At 52.7% G+C, this 11692-nt stretch overlaps 1 protein-coding gene across 1 annotated transcript; it reads left to right on the top strand.

Moving 5' to 3' along the window:
- The first annotated feature begins 3450 nt into the window (after positions 1–3450).
- Positions 3451–4488, top strand: SLC35G6 (solute carrier family 35 member G6). The gene has a single exon (XM_054994548.1). The coding sequence runs from the start codon at positions 3451–3453 to the stop codon at positions 4486–4488; it is 1038 nt and encodes a 345-aa protein (XP_054850523.1).
- The last annotated feature ends 7204 nt before the right edge of the window (positions 4489–11692 follow it).

Raw genomic sequence — 11692 nt, 5'->3', positions numbered from 1 at the left:
CACGACGGCCCTGGGAGGTAGGCTCGGCTGCCTGGCCCAAGATGAATGCTTAATTCCCCGCCACCAGATGTGTTACCACCATTGTTTTAGACTTGTTTTATTGAGCGAGGATGTCACATTGTGATTGCTGCCCTTGTGATACCGTTTCAAGTATTTATATGTAAACTGTGATTTCAATATGCTTTTATAACTTGATGCATCTGACGAAGAGAGCTGTGGTTCTCGAAGGCTTACGCTACAGTAAAGTTGGTTAGTCTTAAAGGTGCTACTGGACTCTTTACTATTTCGCTACTACAGACTAACACGGCAAACCCCTCTGGATTTATGACTTTGTAAATCTTTGCTGTACTGTGATTATATTTTAACTGATGTAATCCACCCTGAGCCCGTTCACGGGGAGGGTGGAATAGAAATGTAATGAAATGAACAAAACAAACCTTTGCAGCAAACTCCTCTGCCCTTAGGCTGGCCTAACCCAAGCAGTAGGTTTAGGCTGGACTCGCTGGACAGGAATGCACTGGAGTCTTCTCTTGCCAACTGCCAATCTGAGTTGCGTTGAGCTGTATGGGGGTTGATGGGTGGGTAGGAGGGAGGAAGAGAGAGAAGCCAAGTTCGGCCCAGCCATTTAGGCAAAGCCTTAAACTCACAGGTTGCCGTTTCCCTCTGTGGGTCTACAGATGCCTGAACCAGACGCACATCTGTATACACGTACTAACAATAGCACTCTCTCTTGTAGCGGCCATGAACTATTTTATTTCATGGGTTTTATAGATGTTTTGAAACAGTTCCTTCTTATCTTGACCCCTCAAAATAGGGAGGCATATAAAAAAGTTTTTGTTTTAAAAAATATTTCACTAGGGTAATTTAAATCTCCCCTCCACCAACACGGGAGGTTGTATTTTAATATGTATCTTTGATAGAGCTCTCTTGCTGGTAAAACTTTCAAATACTATCATTAAAAATAGTTTAAGCACTGAAGTCTTTAATTTTTCAGATTTCTATACTGCACAGTTAATCTTTCTAATCTCAACATCTATAGCTGAAATGTTTAAAAATACTCGAAGTAGAAAAATGTCTATCTTGTCAGCAAATTCATGTGTTTCCCCGCCTCTGAATTCTTTTTGTCTCCATACATGTGTATGCACAAAAAATGGAGCAGTGATGAGAAAACACAACCAACCCCATTTCCACACATCCCCTGCTCTCGCCACAAAATGCTTCCTTTGCAGAAGCTGCCACCAACGTTGTGGCGCAGAGAAATGCCCCCCCTGGACGTGGCATCAGCCTACAGAAGAGCCCACTGAGCTCATGGGGATGTGATGTCACAGACAGACAAGTATGTGCAACATCACAATTCCTCCCAACAAGTGAGCCAGACAAGGTACTTCGTGGTGTTTTGTTTGAGCAGTGGCTGGCGAGGTAGGTGAGGTCTGAGCTGGCATTTCTTCCCTGCAGTCGGGGATTCTGCCTCTTCTCTCCCTCCCCCCACTTTCCGCCTTCCCTTCTAGAATCAGATGTAGAACATCCTCACTTGATGGCACGGATGGCCCTGGAAAGTCAGTGTTGAGCACCCCCCACCCCACCCCTAGGTTCCTTTAGCCCAACCTTTTCCAGCTTCAGTTTCCCACCTGAAGAGCTTGTCCTCACAGGCATTCTTTACTGATGAGTGAGGTTCTGGTGTGCAAGCGCCATTGCAAAAAGATTTTTTTTTGGATAGGTAAAATAATAAAGAGCCAAGTAGCACCTGTAAGACTAACCAACTTTATTGTAGCGTAAGCTTTTGATAACCACAGTTTTCTTCGTCAGATGCATCTGATGAAGAGAGCTGTGGTTCTCAAAAGCTGGCAATGCATCTGATAGAGAGCTGTGGTTCTCAAAAGCTGACAGTGCATCTGACAGAGCTGTGGTTCTTGAAAGCTGACGATGCATCTGATGAAGAGAGCTGTGGTTCTCAAAAGCTTATGCTACAATAAAGTTGGTTAGTCTTAAAAGTGCAACCATGCAGCAGTCCTCTCCGTGCCCCAGTCTTGCCTCATTGCTCACAGAGAGCACTCTCGGCTGGCATACTGGGCTACAGCTGCCCTGGAAAAAGGCAGCATGCTCAAAAGAGCATCTTTATCATCATCGTTTATTTATAGTCTGCCTTTCTCACTGAGATCAAAGGCGGATTACAATACTGCAAGTGACTACGAAATAATCAATAGTTAGTACCAGGGCTTTTTTTCTGGGAAAAGAGGTGGTGGAACTCAGTGGGTTGCCCTGGGAGAAAATGGTCACATGGCCAGTGGCCCCGCCCCCTGATCTCCAGACAGAGGGGAGTTGAGATTGCCCTCTGCCCCACTCGGAGGTGCGGGGGGGGGCAATCTAAACACCCCTCTGTCTGGAGATCAGGGGGCGGGGCCACCAGCCATGTGACCATTTTCAAGAGATTCTGGAACTCTGTTCCACTGTGTTCCTGTTGAAAAAAAGCCCCGGTTAGTACATTCATTTATATATACCCAAGGCAGTCTATTATTGAATTTATCATTTATGGTAAATTTAAAGGAGATCTTTCTAAATGCAGCAGTCTTATCCAGAATAAATGTTATTACTATGACTAATTAGAAGGCATTGAGGGAGTGCAAATTCTTAGTAATTGTTATGAAAACCCTGCCCCGAGACGACTTCTGCGTCCCACCAGTGGTACAGATTCTGCTGACTGAAAACCACCCGGCTGGAACAGTGGCCTAGGATCAAGGAGATGGAGGCTGATATCCCTCCATCATGTCACAGAGGCTTGCTGGTGACCCTGGGCCACCACGCTCTCTCAGCCAGCCTACCTCACAGGATTGTTGTGAAAGCTGCATGCCTCACATCTACAGACTTCTCAGTTGCTTGAGAGCAGTGTATCCATGGCCGCACCACTCAGGCAGCCTTTTCAGTTAGCTTTATTATCATTAGAGTATGTCTGGCCTTACAACAACCCTCCGAGGCAGGCCACTTATAATAATAACAAGAATATTTTATTTATATACAGCCCTTCAGGACAACTTAAAGCCCACTCAGAGTGGTTTACAAAGTGCGTTATCATTATCCCCACAACAATCACCCCGTGAGGTGGGTGGGGCTGAGAGAGCTCTGAGAGAGCTGTGACTAACCCGAGGTCACCCAGCTGGCTTCAAGCGGAGGAGTGGGGGATCAAACCCAGCTCTCCAGATGAGAGTCCCATCGCTCTTCACCACTACACCAAACTGGCTGTCCTTTATTTCTATTCCACACATGGAGGCTGAAGAACCTCCTGGGGCTACCACAGAGCCCACAGCAAAGGTGAAAAAGGAACGGAGGCCACCTCTTGGCTCCAGGTAGGGTAGTGGGAAAGGTGTCTTAATGATCTTCCTCCTCTCCCCCAGGCTGCTGTGTGACTCCACTGGGCATCTGTGTTGCCGGGTCTTGAGCCTGCACACACCACCAATGGCATCGGCAGAGAGGCCCCCACCCAGAGCCACCTGGACCATGGCAGACCTGTGCCCATTCTCTCCTTGCTGCCCTCTGCCACCTCTGCGCTGCCCAGCATGGCACTGCTGCTGCCTGTCAGAAAGCATGAAGGGACTGCTGGTCGCTCTCTTTGGGGGTGGAGTGCCAGCCGGCTTTGTGGCCCCCTTTGCCCGCAAGGCTGAAGCCTCGGGCATCCCCTCGCTGGAGATCCTCTTGTTCCGCTGCATCCTCCACCTACTCTTCATCTGTCGCATTTGCTGGCAAAGGGCCCACTGCTGTGGGCCCCCCGAGGCGCGCAGGCACGCCCTCCTCCATGCCTCCATCAACGTCATCTCCGTCGGCTGCGCCTACAGCTCCTTCATGGTGGTGCCCAGTGGAAACGCCACCACCGTCCGCAAGGGCTCTTCTACCATCTGCTCCGTCCTGCTGGCCTTGTGCATAGAAAACACCCGCTTGACGGGCTACGACTGGTTTGGGTTGGCGGGCAGCACCGTCGGCTTGCTCATCATGGTGATCCCAGACCTGATGAACCTGGACAGGAGCACCCTGCTCCACGACTCCTTGGGGTACGTCTGGGCTTGCATGGGAGGCATGTCGCTAGCCTTGGGCCTGATCATCTTCCGAGCTCTGGACTTCCCAGGCAAGCTGGTGACGGCAGCCTTCCTCTTTGGGGGGGTGGGAAGCCTCCTGTGCTCCCCGATGATGTTCCTCCTCCAAGACCCAGTCATGCCTGTGGATCCCCTCACCTGGACTTCTTTGGTGGTTATCTGCGTCCTCGCCTTGGTGTCTTTCTTGTGCTCCAGCTATGCTGTGACGAAAGCGCACCCGGCCCTGGTGTGCGCTGTGCTGCACTCGGAAGTGGTGGTGACCCTCGCTGTCCAGTACTGCGTGTTGCGTGAAGCGGTGACGCCCTTTGCTGTCATAGGGGCAGGGGTCATTCTAGGGAGCATTGCTATCATCACAGCCCAGAAGATCAGCAGCGATGCTCCTGAGGATGGTGAAGGGGTGATGTGAGGGCTTATGGCCGAGAAGAGCTGGTAGGAGCAGAAACCTCACACAAGATACACCAGAAAGAAGAAGCTGGAGAGCAGGAAAAGGCTCTTTTGCTGTCACTGTCTGCTGCAGAGGGTGTGGCGTCCTGAGCTGTTTGGGGAGCCACAGCATAAGGCATGGAGCAGGGGACGCTTTGGGCCTAGTTCTCTGGGCCCAGCTAGGTAGCAGGGTCTTGGCTGTCCACCCTGATTCCCAGGACCTTAGGGTTACGTAGCCGCTTCTTGGCCTCAGCGTGCCTGCTCTCTCTCCTACTGAACCTACCCAGTGGGGCCCTGGGTTTTGCCAGGCTGTGGGAAATCCCCACCCACAGATCTGGAGAGACGAGAGCCACATGAGCAGGAGAAAAGATGGGTCCCACCCGCCTCCATGAATGTAATTACGATCAATATGCAGGAGAGACCCCCCCCTTGCAAAAATCCAGGGACCAGAGCCCCAGACAAAGCCCCCTTTGCTGAGCCAGTCGGACTGCGTATTTCCCCCAGCCCACCCTCAGTGCTGGAGGAGAACTTCTTCCTTCAAACCGGCTGCAGCCCTGAGGGAGAAGGCAGGGCTTCTTCCTTTCACACCTAGCACCCTTCTTGAGGTGGGATATATTGGCACTGGAGCTGCCGATGTGGAGCCGCACTTGACAATAAAAACGAGCTTAGTGAAACACCATCGCCATTCCCAGGCATGGCTTGCACTGAAGTCAGTCTTGCTGAGTCACCACATGAATACATTGCTGGAAACCTGACCCGAGCCTTTGGAAACTGGTTTTTGTTTGGGCCTTTCTTGGTTGGGGCGGGGGGGGGGGGAGACCAAAACGAAACTGAGACAAACTGATGGAGTGCCGCAAAGCAAACACCCCCAAACTGGAGACCCTCCACCTCACATCAGGGCCTACCATTCCAGAAGGCGTCAGGACAAGGTTGGCTGCTCGGCTCCTGGGCACAAGTGCATGCCAGCCCACCATTCAATGGGGGTGAGACCCTAAGCTTCAAACACCCATATCTGATGAGAAGCCACTCTGCATACAGAAGCCATTGTGGAACTTAAGGCCACGCCAAGGGCATCTATGCAAATCTTTCTTCTGCTCCTCAGGGTTTTGTTTTTCAAAGAGTTGTTTTTATTTAATTGCTGTCTGCTTTGGGGACAAAGACTGAGGACATTAAGAAGAGCTCAGGAGCACACGGAGGTCACCTTGGGAGCTGCCCCAGCTGGAGTGTGCAGGGGGCACCAGCCAGGCATTGCTTTTGCTTTAGACCTCCTCGGATGCTCACCCTCCCCCCCCCCACAAGTAGCCCTTGTGCCTAGAGATCTGCCCTGTGTACAGACATGCCTCTAGCCACAGTTTGGTAACATGCTCAAGGGGACTTTAACTTATCAGCTGGCACAGCCTAGTGGGGGAGGGAAGGTTGAAGGGGGAATTATCTGTCACTTAAAGGAAGTGACATGTAAGCGGGCAGGGGGAATTTATTTTCAAAGCTTCATGAAACTATACATCTACAGTGAGTTGGGAAACAGGTTAGAAAGGGGTAGAAGGTTGCATTCAGATTACACAAAAATAAAGAGGTTTTTAAAAGACCGTAAATTACCCTGAGTTGGTGGGAATAGGGTAAGGTGGGACTTTAAATATGACATAACATATGGCTGGAACTGGTGGGGGAGAGAAGAGCTTGGCTGCACAGAGATTAGGGTCTCATGCTCCTAAATATTGCAAGCCACCAGCATGGCATTGAACAGGAGGTTTGGAAATTCCATAGGGGTCAACTGTGCACCGCCTGGAAGGTATGTGGGTCAAGAGAAAGAACAGGCAGGGCAGAACTGGAAGCCTTTGCCAGTTTGGGGGTGGGTGGGGTGGGGAGTAGGACACACTGCCAGTCTCAAACTGACCCAAGGGGGTCCCCCCTTCGGGTCAGACCAGGATAAAGGCAGGGGGAGAAGGGGCTCTTGTGACTGCTGCAGGGACAACTGCTGAAGGCTTGCTCAAATGCAAATAAACAACTTTAACATGGTGGGAACGGGTTATCTGACCGCCTCCAGCAACCACAGAACTGGGTTTATGTCAGAATAATCTATGGCAGCCTCTGCTGCTGCTGTGTCCAATTTAGGTCCTGGGTGGTATGCCAGGACAGACTGATGCCTGGCCTTCTTAATTTTGGCTCTTGCCCTGTGATCCACTGGTGTGTTTTAAATGCTTAAGGGAATTGTGGCTGCTCAAGAGTTATTGAACAGTGAAGCCTCCACTCACCACTCCGAAGCGATCCTGGGCCACCAGCACCCTTGCTTGGATCACACCAGAGTCCCCTTATCACAGCACCCATCAGGCACAGGGTTCTTCCAGAAGCAGACTCAAGGCTCACTGACAGGTTCCCAGAGACCCTGCCGCCGCAAGCTTTTTGGTGGAGCAGACATCTGAACTGGGGTACCCTCCCCGCGGCACTAGACTGGAGGAAGCACCAGAAGCTCTGGTTGCAGGAATCAGGGGTGCAACACTCGGGGGGAAGGGTCAATACCTCCCCCTCCCCCTGAAAACAAGGATGGAAAAATACAGAAGGGAAGCAGAAATCCTATTTGGCTCCTGTGTGCCGCCGCTGAGGATCTCCCCTTTCCTGCCCTTACCGAGTTCTGTCCAGGATGTGTAGCATTTTTGATTGCTTGTGTATTTGTGTACAAAATAGTTCCATTTTATTCAATGTGCAGCTTTTTCAGGAAAACTTGAAACAAACAGGAAGAAAGTGGAGACCAAAAAGAGGTTGGTGTATGGGCTTCAAAGAATCTGAAACATTTGTCTTGTTTTACAAAAAAAAAAAAATGTTCTGTTCCTACAGGACTTCCCCACCAAGAGACCCAGAGGAGGGCAAGCAGGATCTAGGCAGGCACCTTTAAGAGCAATCCAAGTCCTGCCTCGAAGGCCCTGGGCTCAGGAGAGCCTGCAGAGGGGAAAGCTCCTAGCGGGGGAAAACGCTTTCCTCCCCCTGCCCTCTGGCGGCTTGCTGGCTGGGCCACTTAGCCGGCCGGAAGGGCTTCTGACATGCACAGCCAGGCAACGGCCTGGAAAGTTCACAACACGCACTTCGGTCCTGCGCTTGCTGGCGTTTAGTCTCTTTCCTGCAAGAACGCAGATCAACAGTGGGCGGAGCATGGTATGTTCAGCACAGCCCTGGGCTGCCTTTCTCACACCGTGCAACTGAAGCCTTAAAACTGACCTCATGCCTCCTCCCTCCAGCCCTCTCTGGGGCCTCCCCCAGGATGCTTTCTGGGCTGGACACACACACCCCCGCAGGTTACCTCTCCCCACTCCTTCAAATCTCCCTTCCAAATCCGGTTTCTCAACCATGAGCTCTGTCTTTCCCACCCCCTCCCAGGCTCTTTAAGGTTCCCAAGCCCACTCCTTGCGATGGGCAGGCAGCCTAGCCAAGGACTACAGGAAGCAGCTGTGGCAGCAGCTTGGCAGAGAGAGGTGTGCCAGGTTCGGTCACGGGCACCTCTAGCTCTCTAGAAGAGCCCTCTGGCAGTCTGCTTCATGGGCAAGGAGCTAGCCTGCCAGCGGGTAAACTCTTGAAGGGCAATTCAGGCAGCACCTTTTTCCTTGCTGCAAGGCACAGCCCGGGGCGACTGAGCGTTGCTGTCGCCTTGGTGAATCACAGGCCACCTTTGCTTCCTCTTTAGAGCCATTTGGTGACTGGCTATTTCCTGTTCTCGTTGTACAAAATGTATCTGCAAAACGTGAGCGCAAGGGGCACCTCCTTGCCTTTTCACAGCGCTCAGAATGCTTCGTGTTTGCTTTCTCAGCAACCCAGGCGGCTACTCCTGCAAGGCAGGTCAGTATTTTGAGACCGCAATCCCAGCAGTTGACCCGAAGTTGGCTGCAGCCTCACCTGGGGCCATCCACGGAGTTCATGAGAAGGAAAAGGCTTCAGCCAGGGACCCCTCCTCGGCTCACCCTCTTCAACCGCTGCAGCTACCCCAGGCCCCGGAGTGCTCCAGAGGGCTGGTGCAGCGAGGCCGTTCTCCGGCACCGAAGCTCAAGGGGAGGAAGGGGCAGGCAAGCCCATCGACTCGCCTTTTTGCCTTCGGTTTGTTTCTTGCGAGCTGTGCACCAGGCCTACACAGACCTTGAGGGGAAAAACATCGCCAACCACGGTCTGGCGCAGTTCCTCCGTTTCAGAAGACAATCATTGGCAGGTCGCGCTGCACAAACAGTCTCCTTTTACCAGCGGAGCCTAACCACAACCGCTGATCTTTTCTAAATTCCAAAGTCATGACTCAGCACCTCAAAGATGTCAGATTGGGAAAACAACAAACACAGAATCTGAAGCTTTCCATTCGCCTTCTGTTCCCCCCCCCCTCCCCGTCCAGTTTCGGATCACTCTCAGTCTCAGCCCCCCCCCCCATCCCCGCCCTGCACAAGGAACCCGAGTGGTCTCTTTCACTGAAAGCTGCCTCCACAGAGGGCTTTTGGGGAGCCAATCAGCAGGTACAACCACACGCGGCAAGATTTCAATTAGTTAGAAAGACCTTTTATTCACAATCTTTCACTATGACAAAATTTCAGGGGGGGGGGGGGGGAGATACGGAACGGGAAGCAGGAACTGCCGCCGCAGGAGCCCCGAAAGAGGCTTTGGCGCTCCCAGCACCTCATTAAAATGCAAATGTAATCAGAGGCACTTTAAGGCACCAGACGTCCGTGACAACCAGATGGTATTTGTATTTATGAGCCCAAATCAGATGCATTTCCCAGGAGCAGCTCAGCCTTCAGTTCACTCAAGGGGGGGGGGGAACCAGGTGTCTGGCTTCCCCCTCCAGTGGCCCTCCAAGCACAGGTAGCAACAGGCCAGCCCCACCCCTCTTCCTAGGAGCCCCTTTGGAAGGAGGACGGGGCGGCAGGGGGGGGAGAGCCGGCTTGTCCAGGAACCCGGAACGCAGGCCCCAGAGCCTTCCCGTGGCTCGCATTGTTACAGTGTCCCGCATTTAGCTTGAACAAACAGCTCGACTGGCTCCAAATCCCAACCAAAACGTATTTCCTTTCAGCCTGGCAATTCCTGATGTGTTTGGGAAGGGACGGGGGGGGGGAGAAAATGCAGGCAGAGGCCGCCTGGGATACGAAGGTGCAAAGCCCTGCCGCTCCTGGCCCGAGGAGGCCGGGCCCGGCCTCGCAGCCATTTCCAGCCTCGGCTTTGCGGGCTCCAGCCTCAGCCCGGATGGGATGGCCGAAAGCTCCGCAGCAGGGCCAGGCAGAGTGCTCGCGCCATCTGGCGGACGACGGGCGGCGGCGGCGGCAGCAGGGGAGAAGGCGCCCGGCGCCCTGCCGTCACTGTGGCACCCGCTCCTCCGCCCTTTCCACTTCCGTCCCCTCCTCCCCCACGGGCAGGCCCACCCCCGCCGGAGAAATGCCCCACAGGCTTCCTCCCCCCAAAGCAGCCCCCGCACCTCACTTCTGGGCCCTCTGCCAGGCTAGAGGCGCTCCAAGCCTCGCCTTCCTGCACTCCCATTCTACACAAAACCCAAACCCCTTCCCACAATCAAAGGGGTGTCCTTTGACACTCTGAAAACGTGTAACAAAGATGCCGGATATATTGTCGAAGGCTTTCACGGCCGGAGAACGATGGTTGTTGTGGGTTTTCCGGGGCTGTATTGCCATGGTCTTGGCATTGTAGTTCCTGACGTTTCGCCAGCAGCTGTGGCTGGCATCTTCAGAGGTGTGGCACCAAAAGACAGAGGTCTCTCAGCGTCACAAAGATGCCGGACTCTGATGAAGTGGATTCTAGCCCACATACGCCGCAATTTGGCTTCGTTTACTGCATCTTCCTCCCGCCTTCCCTCCAAGGACCTCAGGGCAGGTTAACCCCTTGGCCATTTTACCCCCCAAAAAGAGGTTAAAGGCTGTAAGAGACACTGATGCAAGCCCACACGCACTTTGTGGCAGACGTGGACCCAGGCCTCCTCAGTCCTTGCTTCACTGGTACAGATGATGCCAACCCGGCTGTCTTTAAGGTGCTATAATGCGGAGGCCTCGTTCATTGAGGAACAAATTCCTCTGATGCCCTTCCAGGCCGGCTTTTCTGCTTCGGCCCATTTCATTAGGTTCTATTCTGGGCAACACATCCAAGATCAAAGGACAAGCAATCTACCGGGATCTTTCAAGCAGCCCTGCTGCAGGCATCAAGGGAGACTCAAGAGTAGGGAAAGGGGCAAAATTTCCCATCCAACACAAATCAAACATGAGAGCACCCCCGCCCCCCGCCCAATGGCAGCAACCTGCTGCCCGATCCCTTCCACACTTTCCTTATCCCCTTTCGAGTGTCAGCCTTCTCTTTGTCCCCCTTTGCCCCTGGACACACTCCTTTCTACTCTTGTCACCTTCCACATTTCTTCTGTTCCCTCAACTCCCTCTGCCCTGCCCCACACGCCTCCAGCTTGGTTTGAGGTGTGCTAAAGACGACGGGAAGTGTGGAGGCAATGGGACAGGAGGAGGTGGGTGGGAGACAAGCTCTCCAGCCACCTCCTGCGAAGTCTGGGCAGCAGCCAGTTTAAAGGGTGATGGGCACGAGAGTTTGCAGGCTGGCTCCATGTGTCGAGGTGTGTATACGTTCCCTTGAAGCTGCAACTTCACCATCAGCAGGAAGGAAGGGCTCTAACTACAAGAAGGAAGAGTATACAAAATTGGAAGAGGCAAAGGAGAAGAACCAAGGAATCTCAGTCACCCACCCTGGAGCCAAATAAAAGCCACTGTACACAGGCCTATGGACTCCCTGCTATGGGCTTTAACTGGATTCTCCTATCACATCCCCAGTTCCATTGACCATAAATGGCAACCAAGGTGATCCATCACAATTAATTGCAATAAATATTTCTTTACCCTGTACAAAATCTTTAAAAAAAAAAGCCTTTCCTGGGAGAGAACTGGGCTCCCATGGGAGTCCTTTGGGGTTGAAGCTCACTACCTTTTCTCAAAATTCAGGAAGTGCCTGCAACCACAACAAGGTTGGGGACTCCTGTAAGCAGGGATTCTCATGCGCATTAATGACAAGGGCAGTTATTACCAAACAACACAAGAGTGCAAGGTGTATGGTGTTACCGTCCCTTGCACAGCACAAGTTCTGAGATGCCCCCCCCTCCTGCCCTTGGGACCCCATTTTTTCATGCATCCCCCCCCCATTCCCAGTCATTCCTCTCTGAACCC

This window comes from Eublepharis macularius, chromosome 12 (genome assembly GCF_028583425.1).
Source record: "Eublepharis macularius isolate TG4126 chromosome 12, MPM_Emac_v1.0, whole genome shotgun sequence".
NCBI lineage: Eukaryota > Metazoa > Chordata > Lepidosauria > Squamata > Eublepharidae > Eublepharis > Eublepharis macularius.
This window is presented reverse-complemented; position numbering and strand designations above follow the sequence as displayed.

Excerpts from the sequence above, each read along its gene's own strand:
- SLC35G6 (XM_054994548.1), top strand. The coding sequence starts at position 3,451 with ATGGCATCGGCAGAGAGGCCCCCACCCAGAGCCACCTGGACCATGGCA.